This window comes from Microtus pennsylvanicus, chromosome 13, assembly GCF_037038515.1.
Source record: "Microtus pennsylvanicus isolate mMicPen1 chromosome 13, mMicPen1.hap1, whole genome shotgun sequence".
Lineage (NCBI taxonomy): Eukaryota > Metazoa > Chordata > Mammalia > Rodentia > Cricetidae > Microtus > Microtus pennsylvanicus.
This window is the reverse complement of record NC_134591.1, coordinates 69,353,550-69,378,741: the sequence shown is the minus strand read 5'-3', so window position 1 is coordinate 69,378,741 and position 25,192 is coordinate 69,353,550. Positions and strand designations below refer to the sequence as shown.

General features: G+C 41.9%; 1 protein-coding gene across 20 annotated transcripts in view; it reads right to left on the bottom strand.

The window, feature by feature from the left end:
* The window catches only part of Eif4g3 (eukaryotic translation initiation factor 4 gamma 3), a 226,727-nt gene that overhangs the window by 148,023 nt on the left and 53,512 nt on the right, over positions 1-25,192 (bottom strand). For 17 of the 20 annotated variants that reach the window (XR_012907440.1, XM_075945434.1, XM_075945413.1 and 14 more), the window contains exons 2-3: positions 24,488-24,563; positions 10,015-10,143 (exon numbers count right to left, since the gene is read on the bottom strand). Coding sequence is in view for 19 of the 20 variants with exons in the window: in XM_075945434.1 (XP_075801549.1) it covers positions 10,015-10,143; positions 24,488-24,563 (205 nt within the window). In the remaining variant the exon portion in view is untranslated. The remainder of the gene's footprint in view (positions 1-10,014; positions 10,144-24,487; positions 24,564-25,192) is intronic. The other 3 variants (XM_075945424.1, XM_075945431.1, XM_075945432.1) reach the window with 1 other exon arrangement.

Sequence of the window (25,192 nt, the reverse complement as noted above, 5' to 3'; positions counted from 1 at the left end):
GTCTCTAGATTCTTCCTTGCATTATCTGCAGTAATGGCTCTGATTCCATGCATCTGTCAGAGCATACGCAATCTTGTGTGGGTCCTATAACCCCTCTTCTTTTTGAGTACTGAACAGATAAATGTTTCTGCTTTTGTGTTTTGAGACAGGTTTCTCTGTGTAACCCTGGCTGTCCTGGAACTCGCTCTACAGACCAGACTGGCCTTGAACTCAGAGATCTACACACCTCTGCCTTCCTGAGATTTAAGGCATGCACCACTACTGCCAGGCCTGTGCAAATAAATTTTTATAAAGTTCAATTGTTTAGCAAAGATTCTCAAGTTGACTGCTTAAAAAACTGAAATGTATTGTTTCGTTTTGTGTGTGTAGAGTGTGTGCCCCCACATGTGTGGATGCACAGGTGCGCAGTCATGTGTGGCAGACAGACACGACATCAGGTTATCATAATCAATTGTACTCCATCTTATTTCTTGAGACGGGGTCTCTCATTAAACCCAGATTTCATCACCTGGCTAGCTGGTCAGTAAGTCCCTCCCTGGTCCTGTCTCTCAGAGCTTGAATATATAGACACATGCCATCACGCCTAGCTTTTTTTGTAGTGTTGACCATCTAGCTATCATCCTGGCAATAGCAACCTGGAACTCAGAGTGCCTGTGCTCTGTTGTGAACAAGTTCTGTTGTGATCTAGGAAAAACAGCTTTCAGTATTTTAAATTCAATTACTTTAATGTTTGTAGAGTCAGATATGCCTAACACCCATCTCTAATCTAAGGAAGATCTGGTGTGTTTTAGAATTTGGCCTTCTGACGCCTGAAGACTGAGTGCTCCTTCGGGAGCTTTTATTGCACTATCCTTTTCAAAGATCCCAGAGAGGGCCACTCTTCAAGAAGTCTTTATTCCTTACAGCTTTTAAGAGTTAGGACAAGCTTAACAGAAGACAAAAATCTCTTGTGTATGTACCTACCATTTGGGGGGGGGGGGGTAGGGTTTTGAGACAGGGTTTCTTGGTCCTGAATGTCCTGGAACTCTATAGATAAACAGGCTGATCTTGAACTCACAGAAGAGATCCGTGTGCCTCTGCCTCCTGAGTGCTGGGATTAAAGGCATGTACCATCACCCTCTACCAATCTTTTTGATAGTTTTCTTTTTTATAGAGATAATACTCTTTCTAGTATTTCGGTACTTGTCTACAAATAGTTTCTGCCTTTACTGATGCTCAATCTGCTTTAACCATGCTCAAAGCAGAAGAAGCAAGAATGAAACCCGCAGGTCAGCCCTCCACACATCTGATCATCCCAGGCTAGCCTCCAGTGCCTAAGCTACTTCCTCCCTTCTAAAGGTTGCCAAATGGTTATGTAAATGAGCCAGCTGGCTTCTGAGTCATCACTCTTATTCCCAACTTCTCCATTCCCAGTGTGAACCTTGAATAGCTCTATGAGCTCTTAACAGCAGTCAGAATTTCAGTCACCTCCTAAACATGGAAACTGGACAGGGGAGAGGCAAGTGACAGCTGTTGTTCAAATATTGGTTTCTATTACCTGTCTACTTGGTAACCCAAAATATTTCTCTCTAAACCTGCTCTAGTTTCCTAAAAGAAAATCTTCATGTGTGTACAATGCTAAAAGCTTTGCAACTTGCAGAAACAGGCACGGTGGCACACAGTTATAATACCAGCAAGGATGAGGCAGGAGGATAGAGAATGCAACCAGTGTGGGTTATACTGCAAAACTCTTCAAACAAGCAAGCAAACAAAAACAAAGTCTACTGCCAAATGCCTCTTTAGCAATCCCATTCCCTGGGCAGGCTCGAGAACAGTCAGGCGGTGATGCTCTGAACACAGGAAACTACAGCCTGAACGCCATGTCCTCTTAGTCCTCTGAAGCTAAGAACAACATCAGGAAAAATAATAAAAAGTACAAAGTAGGCACATGACACTAAGAAATAACTTGGATTATAACCAGTGGCAATAACAGAACTGATAGAAACTTTCAGAACTTATCAATGAAGGGCATCTCATGATGCTGGGCACTGAGGAGGCCTATCACCTTGGTCCAGAACTTCATTCCTAATCACTCTAAACACCTAGGTTTTTACACTACCACCATTTCTATTTCACTTCTGCAGCTGTGTGGATATCAGCTGTTCATCGCAGTGTTCATTTCTAGATTACATCAGCCTCATGTTAATCATTTGGCCAATACAATAAACTGATGTTTTAAATACCCTCTCTTTGAAATACCTTGCTGGATGGTGGTGGTACGTGCCTTTAAAAAAAATCTATTGAGCTGGGCGGTGGTGGCTCACGCCTTTAATCCCAGCATTCGGGAGGCAGAGGCAGGTGGATCTCTGTGAGTTTGAGACCAGCCTGGTCTACAAGAGCTAATTCCAGGTCAGGCTTCAAAGCTACAGAGAAACCCTGTCTCGAAAAAGAAAAACAAACAACAACAACAAAAAAAATCTCTTGAGTAGACGGAAAAGGAGAAGTGAAATTCAACAGCTCGAGAGCTATTATGTGGGAGAAGTAAATGTGACCCATCCCCTGGTAGACGGTTTAGGAATGATCTTTGCACTCGCAAGGCAGAGCAAGGCCTAGACTAAGTTACAAGAGAACCTGTCTCAAAAGAAAGGGAAAAGGAGTTTTTATACACTGTTCTTTGCAGTTCATGAACTTTCAAATAACCTTCCTGTTTGCTCCCTTTAGAGCCAACAGTCCTTTACTGTTCTGCTCCACTCCCTACACCCCTGACAGCTACCCCAGCAAATTTAGCTCCTCTCTCTGAGTGTGATGCTCATTCCCTCTGATGATCTTCCCTCTGGGGTCCCGCTGGTCCACCCCAGAGCTGCCTGCTCAATCACATGCATGCAGAGGGTATTTCTGCAAGAAATGTTACCAGCACTTGGAGTGATCAAACTGTCTTGACTTCCTAGTCTCTATAAAAGCAATCTGTTCCAAGACTGCGGCTCTAACTCAGTGGCAGAGCACCTGTATCACACACTGATCCCCAGTAGGGCACTAAAGATAAATAGAACGCTACCCTACTTTACTCTCCTTTCCAAGATTCACCTTCATGTGCTGATTTCTGAGTGGAAACAGCAACACATTGAACTATCAAAAACAATGAATGAATGAATGAATGAATGAACGAACGAACGAACGAACGAACCATCTGTATGTCTCATTAGTTCTAGAAAGTGGCAACACTTAGGCCAGCAGCTGATGTGGAAGTGATTTCTTATTAATAAAGAAACTGCCTAGGCCCATTTGATAGGCCAACCCTTATGTAGGTGGAAAAAAACAGAACAGAATGCTGGGAGAAAGAAGCTGAGTTAAGGAGTCGCCATGATTCTCCTACTCCAGACAGATGCAGGTTAAGATCTTCCCTGGTAAGCCACCTCGTGGGCTACACAGGTTATTAGAAATGAGTTAGATCAATATATAAGAGCTAGCCAATAAGAGGCTGGAACTAATGGGCCAAGCAGTGTTTAAATGAATACAGTTTCCGTGTAATTATTTCGGAGCATAAACTAGCCATGCGGGCGGCCGGGTGCCAGGGACGCAGCCCCGCCGCTCCTATTACTGCAAGCAGCAATCAGAGCTACAGGAAGTACAGATCTACATGAAATACAAGTGTCCACAGAAGGAAACCTGCATGGTAAAGGAAGGCTTTTTTGTTTATTTATTTGTTTGTTTGAAGCAACTTACTCAAAATACCCAGGGATAGGAAGGGGTGAGGCGCAAGAAGAGTCCCCAGTTGTACTCAGAAAGTTATTATTTCCCCTGGCAGAATTTAGGTAAAAATGAGGAGCACCAATCACAAGCTGATCCCACATAAAAGGCAACAAGGAATGTCTATGAAATCACATGTTTGATTCTTATAAAATCATTTCATGCCGGGCGATGGTGGCGCACGCCTTTAATCCCAGCACTCAGGAGGCAGAGGCAGGTGGATCTCTGTGAGTTCGAGACCAGCCTGGTCTACAAGAGCTAGTTCCAGGACAGGCTCCAAAACCACAGAGAAACCCTGTCTCGAAAAACCACAAAAAAAAAAAAATAATAATGATAATAATAAATCATTTCATTTTCTAATTTTCTAGATTTCTAATATGGATTCTACCTGTGTAGGTGAGGTAACTTTGCCAAGCAGAACCATACCCTCTGGGCTCACTGTGTGCCATCTGGGTAATAACCAGTCATTACTCTAACAACATTACTTAAATATCAGGCAGGGAATTTTCTACGCCACTGGGCTATTTTTGCAACTATGAGAAATGCAATGCAAGGAAAAGTACAATGAAATCAGCATCCGAAGCTGCTCTGCAGGTCGGTTCACGGTGAGGTGGTGAGGTAGAAGACTGCTAAGGTGAGGCATCAGCAGGAACGCACGGGCCAAGTCCTGCGTTACAACTACAATCATACTGTCCTGTGAAGAAAGGCTAAAGAAAACAGAGCAGTGGCAATTCCCTAGCTGTTCTGACACATTAAAGCTACCACAGTTACACATAATGTGAACATACCGCTAAAAAACCACTGGGTTGTTCCAGGGATTTAGAGTTTATTCATTATTTTTTTCCTTCTTTTTGCCTAGAATCCCTGATCCTCCTGTCTGATCCCCAAGTGCTGGAATTACAGTCATGAGCCACAATAGCAAGATACTATTTCCTTATGTTAATAACAACTGTGAAGAAGAAAGATGACAGCACTTGTTCTAGTGGAAAATGACAGTGTACTCTAATTCCAGGCAGGAGGGTTCTGAGTTCAAGGCTAGCCTAAGTTATATGGTAAATTCCAAGCAAGCCTGAGCTACACAAGACCCAGGCTCAAACAAGAAAACAGACAATAGTTTTTTAATTTTTTTTCAAATGTTTTTAAGTAGGATAAGATATTATCAAAAGCAAGCAAATAGCAGTTGGCACCAACAGGGCCTGCATGCTGTCAGTACTACACACAGCAAGACACCTTCAGCAGCCCCAAGGATGGCTTCCACACGCCACTTCCTCCAAAGAATGTACTTCAAGATAGAGGAAAGGAGGGACTGAGAGATGGGTCGGCAATTAAGAGCACTTGTTGCTCTTGCAAATGACCCAAGTTCTGTTCCCATCACCCTATGTAGTGGCTCACAGTCATCATTAACTCTAGTTCCAGAGGTTCTGACTCCAGTCTCTTCTGGCCTCCTGGGTACCAGGCATATATGTGGTCAATACACAAATGCACACTTGTTCAGGCAAACAATATATATACATAATTTTTTTTTCAAGACAGGGTTTCTCTGTGTAACAGCTCTGGCTGTCCTGGAACTCACTTTAGAGACCAAAATTCATCTGCCTCTACCTCCCAAGTGCTGGTATTAAAGGTGTGTGTCACCACCATTGTGTTTAAAAGTACTTTTTAAAAGATGGAAAGGAAATATAAAACTGTAAATTTTACTTTGTTCTTCTTTCTAAGGAAATCCAACAGCCATCTATTTCAGCAACAAGATATGACAAGGAAAAATAAAGCTTGAAACTTCCCTACTTAGTAAGGCTATTTGTCGAAGTCATGAAACTACAATTGTTTTCTAAATACATAAAAGCTACCAATAAGTAAAATGATTAGTCACGCTAATAATAAAAATAAAATAAAATGATTGTTTTAGTACCAAAAGCTTGTACTTCTTGCTAGGGAGAGATTGAAACAGAGGACTGCCACAAACAAGGCCTGCCTGAGCAACTTAGTGAGACCCTATCTCAGAACATTAAGTAAACAGACATAGTTGAGGGGACACACCTGCCTGGAGCATATGTGGGTGGGTGCGCGTGTGCACATGCTCTTCACTTACTGGATCCACTCATGAAATCAGGCACAATCTTAGCAGACAGACCCACAAAGGAACCCAATATAATAACTGGTGGTCCTTCTCCTAAGCTTCCTAGCTATTAATGTGTTCTAGTATCTAAAAAGAGCTGATGAAATGACAGAAAGGATGGCTATTGTGGCCTCACAACTGATACCACTGAGAACACATCCTTTCTTAAATGCAAACTGTGCGATTCTAGTGGATTTCAGGACATTGAAGAACTTTGGACCAGCTGCTTTGGTCAAATCACACACTGAAAAGGTAAAAATCTCAGTTGTGGAGGACTCTCTCTCTCCTTATTCACCAACTGTCAGCTGCTTGCTTTCAGATCAAAAGTTGCCTTGTTTGCCTGTGATGGGAAAATGGATCTGGCTCTATAAATTATCTCAGCATCTCACCTGGAACACTATTGTCAACATAGGGTGCTACGTAGGCACCCTTCAGAAGACATTGCCTTCCAGCCAGAACCACCTATCCTGGCTCCAAACTCTGGTTTCTCTGCCGGCCAGTTTCCAGATGGGCCCAGCTTACTCTGAGCAGATGCCTGGTGCCGTACGGAGGGGCAGCAGTGCCCTGCAGCAAACAGCTAACAACCTGGCAGATTTGTAGGAAAGAACCTTCCTGAGAACGGCTTTCCCTCAACAGCACAAAGGGTGAACTACAGCCCGCTCCAAAGGGTAGATCTCCACCAGGGCCACTCAGTAAGCCATACCACTCCCTTTAAACAAGACCCAGAACCAGAAAGGGGACACTATGTACCTATGCTGGTTAAAGCTCTGTCAACTTGACACAAAATAGAAAACCTCAATTGAGAAGATGCTTCTGTCTTAGCTACAGTTCTGTTACTGTATAGAGACATTATGACCAAGGCAACTCCTAAAGAAAGCATTGTTTACAGCTTCAGAGGGTTAGTACATGACCATCATGGCAGGAACATGACAACACACATGGCAACTGGAGCGGTAGCTAAAAGCTACATCCTGACCCAAAGTGGGAGAGAGAGGAACTCAGAGATGGAGAGAGGAAGAGGAAAAGGAAGAAGAGAGAAGGAGGGAGGGAGTAAGGGATGGTGACAGATAAGACAGACAGACAGGCCTGGCATGGGCTTTTGAAACCTCAAAGTCCACCACTAGTGATATACTTCCTCCAACGAGGTCACACCTATGAGCCTATGGGGGCCATTTTCCTGAAACAACCACAGCCTCCATCCATTTGGCTTGCAGGCAAGCCCACTGTGTACTTTTTAAATTGATGATTGATGTGGGAGAGCCCACCTCATTCTGGGTGGGGCCATCCCTGTGCTGCTGATCCTGTACACTATCAGCAAGAAAGCTGAACAAGGCACAGGGAGCAAGCCAGTAAGCATTGCGTCTCCACAGCCTCTCCTATATTTCCTACCTCCAGGTTCCTGTTTAAGTTTCTACCCTGCCTCCCTTCAATGATGCACTGTAGGTTGTAAGCTGAAATCAATCCTTTACTCTCAAGTTGTTCTTGTCCAATGCGGTGCTTTGAAAGGAAATGGCCCCCAAAGGGAGTGTGGCACTATTAGGAGATGTGGCCTTATTGGAGTAGGGTGTGGTAGTGATGGAGGAAGTGTGTGCTGCTGTGGGGGCAGGCTTTGAGGTCTCATATAATCTCAAGCCAAGACCAGTGGGACAGTCTACGTCCTTTGACTTGAATATCAACATATAGCAACTTAGCCAGTACCATGTATGCCTATACACTGCCATGTCCCACAATGATAATAGACTGAACCTCTGAACTGTAAGCGAGCCACCAAAGTTCAATGTTTTCCTTTGTAAGAGTTGCTATGATCATGGTGTCTCTTCACAGCAATAGAAAACAAACTAATAATATACTATATTTTAAAAATTGCACAAAGTTTAAGAGTTCCTTTTGCATTTTCTATGCAATGAATTGTAAGCGGAGACTGCTCATTTGTTTCCCGGCTGCCCAGAACCAAATAATCACGTAGAAACTATATTAATTACAACACTGCTTGGTCAACAGCTTAGGCATATTTTTACCTAGCTCTTTTATCTTAAATTAGCCAATTTTTATTAATATGTATATTGCCACAAGGCTGTGGCTTACCAGTAGTTCTGGAGTCTGTCTCCTTCAACAGCTACATGGCATCTCTTTGAATCTGCCTACTCTCTACCTCTGTTCAGACTTCCTGCCTGGCTTTACTCTGCTAAGCCATTGGCCGAAACAGCTTTATTCATCAACCAATAAAAGTAACACATGTACAGGACATCTCACATCATTTCCCCTTTTCTGTCTAATTAAAAAAAGAAGGTATTAAGTTTAACATAGTAAAATTACATATAACAAAACAGGTGTTAACCAACAACTACACTTATAATATTTAGTCTATTTGTATTTGGAAAGTTTCATATCTAATTTATTTTTTATCATGACTAAGGAAAACTATAAATATTTATCTTCAACTTTTCAAAGACCCTAGAAGGAAACAGAACAGAAAGTGCAAAGCAGCTTTATTCATTAACTAATAAAAGCAAAGCAACACATATACAGGAGGACATCCCACATCAATGAGTACTGTATTTCAGTATGCGGCTAACTTCTAAAGTCATTTGGAAGTTTTAATTTTAGTGAGGAAGAGGACAAAAGGAAATTCCGCAGCAAGCACAGCTTGCGCCACAGCTTCCACCACTGGTGACTCCTAACCCATTCACTTAACGTCACTGTAAGGCCTGGACCATTTGCACTGCAGCAGCTCTTTGTTAGAGATCAATGCAAGAAAAAAAAACTTTCCCAACATTCTACAGGTTCTAGCAGGTTCCAAAGGAAGCACTGTGAGCAAGCTCAACTGTGCAGCACTAGAGACCTTTCTACTATAAGGAGTCACAGCTTCGACGTCAGCCCTAGAAACGGGTTTTTGTTTCCCCTTCACCCATCTGCCCTTCTTACATCCTCAGAGTACCTTCTTTTCATTCAACCCATCTCCACTACAATCGTTATTCTTAATTCATTATACTCAAGATTCCCTACTCAAGCTGCTGCAATTTTCTCTTGATGAGATTCAGACTAATATACCTTAATAACAGGTTAGACAGTTCTGTCTAAGAGCTAAGTAAAAAGAGTTTAAATAAAGGTTTATTTATTTAATGTATGAATGCTCTATTTTCATATACAACTTTATGCGCGAAAAGGGCATCAGATTCCACTAGAGATGATTGTGAGCCACCATGTGGGTGCTGGGAATTGAACTCAGAACCTCTGAAAGAACAGCCAGTGCTCTTAACCACTGAGCCATCTCTCCAGCCCTTAAATATTTAAAATTGAAGTTCTATTATATAAAAACAAGCATTTCACAAAATCCATGAAAAATTAATTCATATAGTCCTTAACAGAGCAACAAATGGATTATGATCTAGCAAATTATAATTCCTGTTGGAAACATAAACTCTGATTAATAACACTAAACGTCATAATCATCAGTTTTAGAATTGTTTTTATTAACTTTAGAAGCCTAAACTATGAAAACAAAAGTTTTAAATGGAGGCTGGAGAGATGGCTCAGCGGCTACAAGTGCCTGTCGTTCTTCCAGGGGACCAGGCTTCCTTTCCCAGAGGCTTCCTAAGTTTAGACCACTCTCAAGCACAAGGGAAAAGAACATGTGGTCACAGGACAGTATCTAGGGAAGGGCAAAGGATATAGGAGACCCAGTGATGCTATAAAGTAGGATGAACCTCTGTGCTGCCCATCAAGCAAAACCTGCTGAGAGAGTCCTGATACAAAGCAAACCCAAGAATTCCTGGGGGGAGACCCAAGTTACCCCATAAAAAAGGCCATCTGCCTTTCACAGAAGCAGAAAAGCACTGTCCCCTCCACCAAAAAGAAACAGGAAGGGCGGAGGACACAAAAAGGCAGGTTCAGCACATCTAAGTATCTTCTCTTAACTAGTTTTAGAATCACTGACCAATTTCTCAAACAAACGGGAAAAACTAAATATAAAGTCAGTTTCTTTCTTAAACACCCCAAGACAAAAAGTGTAAATTCCAGCTGCCAGCAGACACACAGGACAGGGACCCGAGCCTTCAAGAGCTCTGCACTAACTGCCAGTGAGCAGAGTCGAATTTAGAGAAACTGAAATACAAGGATTATAAAGAAATGTCTTTTAAAAGAAAACAACACAGAAAACCTGCATTTCTTACTTGAGAGAGTCCAGGGGACGATGCATGTCCCGGGGGCGTGGCCGCAAGATTGGGATGCCCCTTGTTTATTTCATGTGCTGAGTAAGGGGAAGGGGCTGGGGGTCCCGGCTGTCTGGCTACCTGTGTTACCTGTGAGGAAGTCAAAGAACAGTAGATTAGTGACCCGATCTACGAGTACAGCTGAAATGATTAAACCTGGACTCTATGCCTCACAAGTTACAATAACTAGTACTAGACTGAAGAGCGGTTTACTATCTTAGAATACATGAATATTTCCATGTTTGATAAATTCCTAAAGCATATAATCTCCAGACAAAGCAAAAACCCTAAAACAAAAATAGGTAAACGAAACTGTATCTAGCATTTTATAAAGACACAGGAAATCGATGGCTATGGGAGTGGAGAGGAGAAAGAGGAGGCTCAGCTTTTCTGTAGCATGAGGTGAGACTCACAGGACTTGTTAGTCAAGACTCTCAGAACTGCCCCTGTGATGGCTTTTTTATAATCCCAGCACTCTGGAGGAGAATGGTGAATTCAAGGGCTGGCTTGCGCTCAACAAAGACTGTCTCAAGAGAAAAGGGAGAGGCTGGAAGAGGGCTTAAGCCTAGGGGCAAACCTGGGCAGCACATAAACTGGGCTTGATGGTGTTGGCCTGTAACCCCAGCTCTTGGAAAATGTGGGTAGAAACAGCAGGAGGAGTTCAAGGTCATTTGTGGCTACGTAGCAAGCTCAAATTCAAGGCTGGCCTGGGTTCCATGACACTGTCTCAAAACAAAGGAAACAATTAAACAAAAAACTGTAAGATGGAGTGGCCTGGGCAGTATATGGAGCCGCTGGCAGTGGGACCAGGATCTAACTCTAATGCGTGAACTGACTTTGTGGAGCACATTCCCTATGGAGAGACTGGGGGACACGACACTTGGTCCTGCCTCAAAGAGGTGATGGGACACATTTTGTTGACTTCCCGGCAGAGGTCTTACCCTCTCCAAGGAGCAGATGGGGATAGGGTGGGGGAAGGGGAGAGTGAAGAAGAGGAGGGGGGACCTGGGATTGGTATTTAAAAAAAAAAAAACAACTGTTAAGACAAGGACAAAAGCAGCTATATTTCCTAGTTAAAACTGGCTTGAAACCCACTTGCTGAACTTTAGATGACATGAAAGCACACCTGCAAGTCAATGAATTATAGCAGCTAAGCACTACTACAAAGCCCTCTGCCTGACTACAGGCTTGTCTAAATGTTCTGAGGACAGCAAAGGCGGCTACACTATTCTACAGTTTAGTAGGTTAGATTCAATGCATTTTCAATTGACTTGAGTAAAGCACTTGCTACAGAAGCATGAAAACCCACACAAAAGACGCATGGCCACTCATGCCTGCAAACCCTACTTTGGGGGAGAGAAGGGCATGCAGATTAGGAGCTCCAGAGAGCAACAGTTCACCTGTCTAGACAACTGGTAAGCCCAAGACTCACTAAGAGAGGCCTCCAAAAGTTAAGGTGGACAGCCATGAGTAGTAGGGACTGCTATCAGTCTCTGCTCTCACACAGTCCCACATGGGAATGCATACTGTCACGTATGTGTGCACGTGTACAAACATACACACACACAGACAAAAATCTAATACAGCCCAGCTCCCCTGGACATTCTAAAACTTACTGAAAACTGCAGCAGACTCACAAGATTTTTCTTTCTATATTTCTCTTTTTTATATTCTATTTTATTTTATTTTGGGACAGGGTTTCTCTGTACCATGGCTGTCCTGAAATTCGCTCAGTAGATCAGGATGGCCTCGAAATCACAGGAATCCTCCTGCCTATATCTTCCAAGTACTGGGACTAAAGGCAAGCACCACCACAGCCCAGCTGACTTGTGAGTTTCTCCTCAAGATTTCTACCTAAAAATAATCTCCTGCAAAATTAATGACATTTGATAGCAACTCAGGAAGATAATGCAAATTAAACTGTTCATTAAGTGAACTGGTTCATCTATCAAGCACTATCTTAACTAATTTGATCACATATAGTAATTTAGAACTACCTCAATATGCTACCATTTTCAAATAATAATTACAATGTGTGGTGAGGCAGGAGCCTGAACAAGAGAATCCTTTCTTAGGAAACATGGGGTAGCTGACCAGACATAATCACATCTGGGAAGAATGGCCACTAGGGGGCGGGCTAGGCAGGAATGTGGAGTAGTAACATAATTCTCTAAACTTGCACTAGAAACCACAACTGAGGATTCTGTATATAGCCACAGTGCAAGCTACTAAAACATGCACTGCATCTGAAACACAGAAACAGCCACTGTGGATGCAGTTAGGTCACCTCCGCAGTATCTCCAAATTGAGGCAATGCAGATCCACACAAAGCACTCCTTAGTCATACGACTTTAAGTTTGATGAAAACACATACTTAAGCACACAGTAAGTCTTTACCAAATAAATAAATAAATAAATAAATCTGACATCACCCAGAGTCCCATCAAATATATTAATCTCTCTTTCAGCAACAAATTGTCCCTATAAAGGTCAAGGACAAATGGCTTCTATCAACGTCACCACTCATTACTTTTCTCTAAGCCTGACTGGTGGGCCGCGTCTGTAGTCCCAGACAGAAGGATCAGGGATTCAAGGGTAGCCTGGGCTATGCGCAGAATCCCAGGTCACCATGTATCACATGAAAGATCTTATTTCCAAAAGCCAAATAAAATACAAAAATAAGTGCTCAGCAATTAAGAGCACTTATTTCATGTGCAGAGGACCCAGACTGAGTTCCCAGCCTCAGCATCCAGGTGGTGGTGCCCAACCATCAATAATGCCAGATGGATTCTAGGGGATCCAATACCTGCTTCTGACCTCTGAGGATATCAAACACACACACACGGTGTAGACACATACATGCAAACAAAATGCCCATACACATAAAATAGCTCAGTAAAATAAATACAAAAACAGGCACTAACATTCAGATGGTCACAGTCCCACAAAATGGCTACATTTAACCAGGGTGACAGACAGATGCCTGAGCTTTGCTTTCAGATGTGACAGCCCTCATCAGTTTCCTACCATTCTAGCTCTTCCCTCAGAACATGTATTTTCCCAGATACTAGAAAATAATAAAAGCTGATCTATGCGAGAAATAGTATGGATCTGCCGATATGACCAGTGGATAAAGCACACGGATCCCAGAGACCCAAGTTTGATATTCAGGACCCATGTGGCAGAAGGAAAGAACAGTCATCCACTATCTGTGTTGTGGAGCATGTACACCCACACATACACAGACAGACACAGAGTAAATGTAAAATATGTACACATACAGTATTCCCTAAATGAACTAGTACAGTAGATACTAAAAAAATCTTATTGAACATCATAACAATTTTCAAATTCTGATATCACTATTCATCCACAGGAAGGAAGAACTGACAGATGGGAGGACATGAGGAGGAAGGCTTTCTCCCCTTTTCTGTTCTACACTTTATTAGTTTAGGCTACTTGCAATCCCAGGTATTTCAGTACATTTTGACCTTTTATAACAAGTAATTCTTGCTACCAGACTGCCTCATCCAGTTCTAACAGATAAGGTGCCCAGCCTCACTGCTACCTGACATACCATGGCTGGTAGATATCCATGGCAGGGAGGTCTGTCTGCCTGTATCCAAAGAGAAACAATGGAGGAGGAGTGGATGGAGTGGGGTGGGAGGAACTGGGATGAGGAGAGGAAGGGAAGCTTTGATTGAAATGCAAAAACAAAATGGATGAATTGATGGACAGAAGGACAGAGAAAAATCAAACAATCAATTCCATGAGTCCTCAAGCCAAGCTTAAGCACAGAAACAAGCAGACTCCATATGTTTTATGATGAACTCAGAACAGGGCTCAGTTATGATGGATGTACCAAACAAGCAGATAAGATGTTTATTTTGTTAAAATGTACTTTTTGTTTATTTTGTAACTATGTTTATGTGTCCTGTTTATGTTTATTTTGTAAGTATGAACTCAAACAATGAAAAGAGGATACCTCTGTACTATTATTTATATGAAGCATTTTTCTCAGAACTAAAACTAGATTATAAAATCAAAATAGCAATCAATTCTGGAAAACACTAAAGATGCCCTCTGTGTCCTGTGGTATCAAACATTTAGACAAGATTTAATTTCTTATACAAAATTAAGTTCAAACATTCATTTGCATGCAAATTTGATTTTGTCTTTAATACGAGAGAAACAATGTGTGTGTCTGTGTATACCAAAGAACTGTTCCCAAAATTTATTCATGATTATTGTTGTGCTGGTCTGGAGAGAAAAAAAAATGACCCCCAAAGGTTCACAGGAGGCAGCACTATTAGGAGGTGTGACCTTGCAGGAGTGGGTGTGACTTTGTTGGAGAACTGTTAAGTCACTGGGGGCGGGCTCTGAGGTCTCAAATGCTAAAGCCACACTCAGTGTGACTGTCTCTTCCTGCTGCCTGCAGATCCTGAGGTACAACTCTCCAACTTCTTATCTAGCACCATGTCCACCTGCATGCCGCCACGTCCCACAATGATGATAATGAACTAAACCTCTGAATTGTGAGCCCAATTAAATGTTTTTCTCTGTAAGAGTTACGATGGTCATGGTGTCTTTTCACAGGAATGAAATCCTAACTAAGACAGTAGCAAATATTTACAAAACTATTTTGTATATATATAAACCAGGACCATGTAAGAAAATTCTAACATGAAAAGGAGTCACAGACAGACAAGTATTAGAGTCACAGCAGTAAAGATAGAGAATGTAGACTATATCTTAGAGGGAGAGACTAGAAGTATGACAAGACAGAACAAGGGCTGGCTGCGAGGCTCACTCAAATAACCCGTATTTACTGATGGAATTTACAGCGTGTGAGAGACCTGTGAGCAGGAGAGAGTCCTACCTCCATGGACCTGCTACTCATGCTGACCTAAGACACATTCAGAGTCTCCGTGTGAAGGTATGAATGGCCACCAACATGACATGCAGACCACATCGGCCGTAAACTTGAAGCCATTCTCCTTGCCCAGCCTCCCAGACATTAGTATTATAGCCTATGCTCAGCTTGTATACTACATTGAAAGTCCTAACTTCATGAAAATCAGAAATCCTTTGGAGTTGTGGCTTGAAGTACTGGGTCTGGGGAAGTGCTGCTCTGAAATGAGAGGCTGAAAAGCAGGACAGACCTAAGGGAAGAGAAAGCAAGAATCACGATACAACACCTACCAGATAGCTGTCCAGTGGGAGCAATGAGTACCTGCTGGATCTGTATGAGCTTGAGGAGCTGGGTTCAGACCAAAGAACCTAGGGATGGGTTCATTACCAATACTATAGATGGTATCTAAACTAATTACCAAAACTAGCAAACAAAGACTTCAGAAAATGACACAGGGCAGAGGGCTGACATTAACTTCTGGATCAATATGGTCAGTGTAACTGTAGCGGTTAAGACCATATGCTCACCCCATGTAGTCACTGGGGTTTATATCTCTTCTTAAAACTATACAAGAAAAAAAGAACCAAAACTGTAGAATAAATCAATAATGCCTGCTAAAATTAAATCAAATCTCAAAATTACTAAAGTGATTAAAGGGTTATCACAATTTCAGCTGTCCCAAGAGTAAAGCAGATGTTACAGCAGAGAAACCAGAAACAGAAGTTGTCCAATTGTTTACAAATAGGAGAATGAATACATCATGGTCTCGGACCGCATCAAGCCAACAAGACTAACTGCTTCTACCATGCTACTGAGAACCAGCACTGGGCCAAGCACCGGGAATCGGGCCTTCCAGCTACAAATAAGGTCCTGCCTTCCTTCTAGATCCTTAATAGGAAGAAGGGCCACAGCAAAGGGTTACAGAAATGGGTAACTGTAAAGTGCTGCTGAAAACCAGCAACAGTTCCAGGTCTCAAGTGGGAGAACCCACATGTTCTTCAGGAAGGGAACGGCTGAGTTCAGACTTATAGGTAAAGACAATTCTAAAAAGAAAAGGCTAGAGTTGCCACGGCACATCCTATAAAAAGAAAAGAGGTCTGCGTGGGAAGAGCTGGGGAAGAGAATTACACGAAGAGAAGCCTGAGTTGAGACACTGGCGAGCCTGTGGAAACCACCCACATTTCTCCTGGTGGAGACACTTAGCAAGCAGGGGCCATGCACTTGCAGCATCATTACTAACTGTAGTATGTGAAGCCATCCCTGATCAACACTGGGGCTGAGGGTGGCAGTTAGGACCCAAGGAACGCAGACTCTTTCAAAAGGAATGGAAATGTCCTAAAACTGACTACAGCGACAGGATACAATAAAATCTACTGAACTGGACACTTAAATGGGCTGTATGCTATTGTAATTATGTTAGTAAAAATGGGGGAGAAAAGGGAATGGTTAGACAGGCTAGAGTTGGGCAAATGAGGTTAAGTAGCCAGAAAGGAGATGATTTTCCCAAAGCGATCAAGTCAGAAGACCCTATAGAGAAACAGCAGTGACTCTAACCCAGACTTTGCAGGTGACTGGCGAGCGCTATTGCAACTACATCCCAGTAAGACATGGTGCTCAGACAGAGACTGGGAAAGTTGGGAAGGCACCTCACACTGGATACTGCAATACCTGGAAGCTGAGGCAGGAGGACTACTGAGAGTTCAGGTCGAATAGCACACTGTGTGAGTTCCAGGCCAGCCTGGGCCACCTGAGACTCCCGACTTTAAAGAAATCAACCAAAGAATCATCTCTCACTGAAAGAAAAGTCATGGTCAATCTACAAGTCTCTCTCCCATCACTAAACTCACCAGTAGTTTTGTAGCAAACACTCCACTTCTTAGCTGCTATCCCTCCTCCAGTCTCTCACACCTTAGAACTGAAATCCTAAAGGCTCACATTGGCAACCAATCGTGAGGAGAGAAAGCAGGCAGACCAGATTGATTTCTGAACTATGTAACATGGTTTCACTTTCCTAGCTGTAATAACAATACATTTTAGAAAGTATCCAATATAGTGTTTGATATATAGAATTTCCACCTACTACAGTGTCTGCTCACATACTAAACCATGACCTCATGACCCAATCTCTTCCTGGTAATCCTAACCTTAGCATATGAGGCTTTGGGGACCTTTCAAACTCAACCTATCACAAAAAATAATGGCAGAGAGACAGAAACTAAAAGTGCTCCCAAGTGGCTCCATCTAAACAAAGGAATGAGTAGGAATTATTTCTATCATTAGAAATCCTTCTATATTATTTTTTCACGCCACATGCATTCAATTATTCTGATCATTTTCTTTAAGAAGGACAAATAAATGCCAATAAGTTATTTAAGGATCAGCATAAAGAATTAAGACAACAAAAACCTATAAGCAAGGATGCTCAACACAGCAAATACAAGAATACTGGTATAGAGCTGAAAATGTGGCTCTGTCGGTAGAGTGCTTGCCTGACATGGGTAAAGTTCTAGGTTCAATCCCCAGCACTGCATAAATCCAGGCACAACAATACGAATTTACAATCCCAACACTCAAGAGCCCGAGGCAGAAGGATTGAGAAGTCAGGGTCATTGTTAGCTAGAATCAAAGCCAGCTGGGTAACCTGAAACCTTATAACTCTACCTAAAAAAATGACAGAGTAATACAAATGCAATAACTTGAGAAGTAAGACTAAGCAGAGGAGAACAGCAGCAATACTGATAACATCCTGCCCCTGAAAAGGTCTCTTCTCAATATACCCAAAAGTTGGAAATGATTTCTTTCAGTACTTTATGGTACATCCAAGGTCTACTAAAACAAGGCACAATATATATGATAATAAAACAATATATATGACATATATATACGATAGATTAATAAAAATGCAAAATGTAAGCTGTGTTTGAAAGTATAAACTAAAGGTGCCAAGAAGGCTCAGTGGGTAAAGGAGCTTTGCCACACAAGGTTGGCAAATCAGAGTTTGAACCCCAGAACCTACATAAAGGAAGAAGGAGAGAACCAAATCCACAATGTCTTCTGACTTCCAGTGTGTGTTTTGGTACACATGTCCACATATATCCATCAAGCACAGAATGAAACAATATTCTAAAGATGTTAAGTATGAGTTTATCATGTACATTTCCTATGTCTATGAAAAATCCTTCTCTCTAAACTGTAGGTATTTATCTAGAACATAAAGCAGTATTGTAATTCAGTTCTTTTCAGTTTGGGTATGTTTCTGTTACTATTTAATCAGGAAAGAAATGTAGGGCATGAATCTGCTATTTGACTATTACATTTGTGACAGTAAAATAATCATAAAAACAAGTCAATTGGGAAACAAATCCTTAAAAAAAAGTATATCTAAAATGTTTCATATTTTTCTGTGTGTATAAGGCATGTGTGTGAGGACAGATACATAGGCATCGTGCAGGGCTCAGCAAACAACTTTTAGAAGGTAGCTGTCTTCTTCTACCTCGGTGATTGAGGAATCAAGTTCAAGTCAGCAGACTTGCCAGGCAAGCCATTTTAGCTGCTGAGCCATCTCCACAAGGCCAAGAAAAAAAATAATACATAAATGGGTGGCATGAGCTCATTAGCCAGACAGTGCAGCACCACCACCACCTGCCTTACATTTTAATCTGTATTTCTATTTTTCTAGAGAGCATCTATTACTTCAATTCTGTATTTGGAACTTGGAAGTTTCCACACTGGTCTATAAAATTTCACGCAAGATGCCAGAGTATGGCACACAACTGTACACCCAGCACTTGAGATGTGGGACATGATGACAAGTTTGACCCCAGCCTGGGATACAAAGCCAGACTGAGGCCAGGCTAAGACTCCATAGCAAAACCTTGACCCCCAAAAGAAAGAATGGCCAGTGTGAGCCAATGGGTGAGCAGAGGAGGCAGCCTGGCCTCAAACTCACAACAGTTCTCTACCTCAGCTTTCCAAAGGCTTGTCTCCAGGATGTTTCCATCCAACAGGACCCCATGTCCTCTTTCACAAGTTCAGAGCCCACTGTCCAGAACTCAGCTTTCCCCAGCGCACTGTCAAATACAGCAAGGGCTACCTCGGAATCAGCTGCCATCTTTCCTTATGTTTTGGTTTTTTTCAAGGCAGGGTTTCACTTTGGCTGTCCTGAAAGTCCAAGCTTGCCTCAAACTCACAGAGATCTGCCTGCGTCTGAATCTGTGTTGGACTAAAGGCCTGCAATACTACCACTCAGCCAATTTCCATCATAAAAAATGATTTTCACATTTATACTTTGATTTTACTGCTGACCTCCCATTGTTAATAAACTGGTTACAAAACTGAGCCAAGGCAATTGGCTCTAATTCCAAGGTACTAGTGGAACCCAGTATAAATTAATAATAAATTCAATAAATAATAAGTTCAAATGTGTTATCAAAATCAAATTGTTAGATTGCTCTGGAATAGCACATGTCACAGAAGAAGTGTCACTATGTCCCCATTCGGAGGTTAAGTTACAGATCATTACCTACCAGACAAAAACTTAAAACAGAAACCTATAGACTGCAAACAAGTTTTATCTATTAATAAATACCTGTATATTTCTTAGTTCTGAGCTAGTGTGGGATTCCTTTTATTAAGCGCCAGACCTCTCTTCGATCAAGGGCTGTTCACCTTCAAACAGTATCAATCATACATCTGGAAACACCCTAACTATAATGCTACTTCTCCCGAATAGAGACTCTTACAGTCCATTGCCCTATGATGCAAGCAGACCTCTAGTTACTGCTCAGTTCATTGCCCTCCTGCAGTATATTCAATAAACTTAACCTTTAAAAATAAAATAAAATAATAAAGGTTATCATATGAACTTCTTTATGAAATCTGTTAAAAGATGTATGCCTCACAATGCTGGAATCAAGTATTTAAACATGGTAGCTACTGTGTTTAATTTTGTTAACAACGTTTAAAATGTAGGTTTTAAAATATTGAATGAAGCTGGGCAGTGGTGGCGCACGCCTTTAATCCCAGCACTTGGGAGGCAGAGGCAGGCGGATCTCTGTGAGTTCGAGACCAGCCTGGTCTACAAGAGCTAGTTCCAGGACAGGCTCCAAAACCACAGAGAAACCCTGTCTCAAAACACCAAAGGAAAAAAGAAAGAAACACACTATCAAAGTGCTCTGACACAGACTCTTTCTACTCTTGTCTGGGAAATCTGAAAGCCATTCTTCACTGGCATTTACCAGCTGGCTACTCCTTTACATCTCCCAGCTTAATCCTCCTTCTAAAGGAGGAAATCAAGCAAATACATATTAAATAATATTTTAATTAGGTATCTGATTTAACATTTAATGAGAAATCCACATTAAATATTAATGAAAAATCTAAACTTTCATAAATGCCATTAATTGGCAGATACAAAGACAGACAGGAAGGCAGACCCAGACCGGTAACAAGCAGCCTCTAAGGCCCTAAGGTGCTGACAGTATATTCCAAGAGTTTCTGGCCAGTTAGTCAAGCTGCTACAGTAGCCACAGACTCAATGAGAGACTCCCTTAGAAGACAAGGTAGAAACCCAGAACAGAGGCACATGCTTAATCCCAGCACTTAGGAAGCAGGGGCAATCTTGTTCCAGGAGAACCAGAGCTACATAGTGAGGCCATGTCTTATAAACAAACAAACCAGAATAAATGATCAATAGAAAACAATAAATAAGCCGCCCTACATCAACCACTGGGGTCTACGAGTTCCATCAGGTTCAATTCTGTCACTCTAGTACACAACGTGCACATGCACACATATGGAATGCACAGAGAGAGAGAGAGAGAGATCCAAAAAGTGGAATACAGCTCATATCTGCAAATGCAACATTTTGGGAGGCTGAGATAGGAAGATGCCATGAGTTTTAGGCCAGTCTAAGATACATGCTAAGTTCTTGTCCTGCTTCAGCTATATAGCAAGACCCTGCCAAAAAAAAAAAAAAAAAGAAAGAAAAGAAAAGGCCCATGGCCACACCCAAACACTAGCATTCGGGCGAATGAGACAGAAAAACTGTGGGTTAAAGAGTAGCCTTGGCTCCTCAGTCAGCCTTGGTCTTCTTGGGATGAATGCTAACCATTTCACCCTCACTGAGGATGCTTGCGGGCTCTCATAACAATTACCAATGTGCACATTCTGAGTGTGCAGAGCACTGTGCACCAGTTTTGTCTCAATGTGTATAAATAAATCACCACGCCACAGGTTTAAAACAATGGACTGTTATTCGGTGGGGATAGCACAGTCAAGCAGACTCTCACCTGGATGGACACTACTGCTCAACAAGAACTGACTGGGCCAGGCCAGGCTTCTCGGCAGTAGGATCTCCACTGACTGCTAGTCTACTCAATACTCAGAGGCTGGGGAAATTTTGAAAAAACAGGATTTTCTAAACATTACATACAGCTACAGGATGGAAGAGCCGGGACTAAATGACATATAAAGTATAAACTACTTACAAAAATCAAAACTGTAACAGCAAGAAAGTAATTCATCTCTGAAGAGTAACTTAAGTAACACAGGAATCTCTGAAAATGAATGACTAGAAAAGCCTTCCTTCCAGTCACTCTGAAGACAGACTTCCACCCTGAAAGTGTGACTGCAATCCACATAGCAGGCTTAACAGTCAGAAATTCTAATTTCTCTAAAGACAAAAGACAGAATTAAACACACGACAGACAGACTGCACAGCCACAGAGAGTTAACAGCTAACACACTGCACATCAGCTACCGCCTCCCCCAGCTGTCATCTCTCCTCTACCCTGAATACCCTAGTACAACTTTTCAACTATTTGTTTGAATGTTCATGGTTCATTAATGGAATCGATCTCTCAAATGACTTATCTTTGATAAATATTTAAAATAAATGAATACAAAATAACCTAACTGACACATGGAGTCATTCCAATAGGCTTGTCCAACTGCGGGTATTCTTTAGATGACTGGCAGACTATCTATCAGAAGTGACTACTCAAGTCTACAGAAGATGACCAGTCAATAAAAAAGCAGAGTGCTGAGAGCTTTGGCCAGGAATACTACTGCCTTTAAAGAATTTAACCAACTCAATTCAAACATTATATGGCACTGCATGTCAGTGTAGGTAGGGAATGAGGGAGGGTTAGCCTTTATTTGCTGACACAGAAATGGGGAAAATGAACCTACAGAAAAATAATGACCAAATACAGAATCCTGATGCTTGGACGGGGGCACTAAAACCTCAAAGACCCCAGCCACATACTCCCCTACTCACTGGCAACAATATGTACAATAATAGAAAAGTCTGGACTGGGAATCTTCAACCATTAAGACTATAATAATTTGCCAGGTGTATTGACAAACACCTTTACTCCCAGCACTCTAGAGGCAGAGTCAGGAGGATCTTTGAAAACATAAAGCCAGCCCGGCATATACAGCAAGCTCCAGAACAACCAGAGATATATAGTGGACACTGATGCAAAACAAACAAGAATGCAAATAATTCATTAAAAATGAAAGCACTCCAGAGGTAGAGGCATTTCCAGATCTCAAGTAAAATAAATGTAATTTTTAAGTTGAAGAAGAAACCTGCTACCAGGAAGTCTAAGGCAGACTTCACTCTAATAGTCTGGGACCGCTCACAAAATACAGAAACAACTAGACATTAAAAACAGAAATAGCTGGGCAGTGGTGGTGCACACCTTTAAAACAGTGACACTCTAAAAGGCAAATTAGTTCTATTTCTCTTTCTCCTCTTTTTGTATTTCATTATACCAGGTCTAAGTTTCAAAACCTCTACACAGTCTATAATTCCCCATGTTATCTGATGCCCCAAGTCCAACCTCTCTCCACACCAGCATCTGTGGTTTTGAAGACTCTGCTAACCTACAGCCATCCCAGGGGTTCTGTACTGCAGGGGTGCTCTTTCTCTAGAAATCATCAATTTTATTTTATTTTGTTTTTCTTGGCAGCAAAAACTATGCACTTCCAGAACTATGCACATGCTAGACCAAGTGTCTACTAAGTAGCTCACACTAGCATGGAACTAGGGATCTTTCTGCCTCAGCCTCCCCAGTATTGGCATTAAAGTATGCACTGCCACTCCAGGCTTTCTAGTTCCCTAAATGCCTTTTCCAAGAGAATTTCCTTGAGCGCGTTAGCTAGGGGAGCATATCCATCCTCTACCCTTTTATCTTACTGTTTCCACCAAAGCACTGAATACAACACCTGAACAATGTAAGCCTTTATTTTGTTAAAAGACGAATGCTCCAACTTTGAGCTGCATGCACTTGCCTAGCATTTCTGAAACCCTGGGTTCAATCTCTACTACTGTACAAGAACTAAACTGATTCAGAACTCAAACTATTAAGAATCATATTACTTTGGATTGCAACCATTTATTGCCCCATTTCTGTCAGACTCTAGTTTCCTTTCAGAACAGGAGTAAACGGCAGATAGAGAACAGGATATTAATAGACAGGTATGTCACCATGTCTCTTAAATTCTCATAGGTTCACTGGAGAACATCATTTTAGTAACTGAATTTTTAAACTATAAAACGAACCTTTCTTACAAATTCGTCATTCAAAACATAATTCAAACCTCCTCTTGGGTTCACTTAGCCAATATCTATGCATATTTTATATGGAATCAGGGATAGAAAAGGTAAAGGAAAAAACAATTAAGAAAAGGAAAACTGTGAGTTCAAGGCCAGCCTGGTCTATAGATCAAGTTCCAGGACAGCCAGGGCTACACAGAGAAAACCTGTCTGGAAAATAAAACTAAAAAAAATATATGTAGCCGGGCGATGGTGGCACACACCTTTAATCCCAGCACTCGGGAGGCAGAGGCAGGTGGATCTCTGTGAGTTCGAGACCAGCCTGGTCAACAGAGCTAGTTCCAGGACAGGCTCCAAAGCCACAGAGAAACCCTGTCTCAAAAATACAGAAAAAAAAAAGTAGTCAATAAAAATTAAAATTCAGGGGCTGGAGAGAAGACTCGGTGGCTAAGAGCACTCACTGCGGCTCTTGCAGAGGCCTCAGAAAGGATTCCAGCACCAACACGGCGGAGACAATCATTTCCAACTCCAGCCCCAGGAGATCTGAACACACAGGTGTACAGGTACACATGCAGACAACACCATACACATAAAACAAGTACAAATTAGAGAATAATAATTTAAGTTCGGTGTAAAAATTATTAATTCCAAGGGAGTGGAAGCACGGCTGCATGGTAGAATACGCGCAAGGACTTGCTCTATGTCCCCAACACTGCACAACAGAAGTCAGGGTTTAATAACTATAGAGAGAGGGGAACGGGCAGATGTGGAAGTCCAGCCAACCACATTACGGTGTTCACCCCACTTCCACTCTTAGATTACAACGGTCACATGATATACATCTAATTCTACTGAGAATTTATTAATCTTCTACTTGAAGCCTATGTCAATCCAACACTACCAGAAATTCCAAGCACTAATGTGTGCACACAGACATGACAGACACTTGGAATGCTTACTGTGCTGTAGACTGCAGAGACGGTGGGAGGGAAGATCCGATCCTCCAGAGGCTGCTGTACGGGTCCTCTAGGAATCCTGGAAAGCGAGTTAAGGAGGCGAGTACACAAACAGAATTGCTTAGCAGCTAGAGAAAATTCTGCCAATGACCCACTTTTCTTTTTTAGCCAACCTGTGGTGCTGTACACTTATCCCTCCCAAGAAACTGGAAACTCAAGTATTTCAAATTTCCTATCGTGATAAGCAATTTCTCCAAAATTGCTTCCCACAATAACCTTCCATTGGAAATGAAAACAATGACTGAGTCCCCAAACTGTAGGCCCATTATGAGACTCTACCACCTTTAGACAGAAAAGAAGTGCAAGCAAGGTCAACAGACCACAACTGGCACCTCCAGCATAGCAGAAACAGGGCTGCCTTAAGGAACTTACTCTGTAGACCAGGCTGCCCTTTAACTCAAGAGATCCACCTGCCTCTACCTATGTGCTGGGATTAAAGGTAATGTACCACCGCCACCCAGCAAATTTCTCACTTTTAAATAGAGATTCTCCACCAGTCACTTAAAATATTTCAGAATACAAAGACAACATTGCATTAAAAGACAAAAGACTATCATTTTATTTAATGATAAACTTCAAACTAGGAGACAAGCGCTGTCCTAGATGATGTGGTACCATTTTAAGAAGAAATGCTACACGATGTGGCTT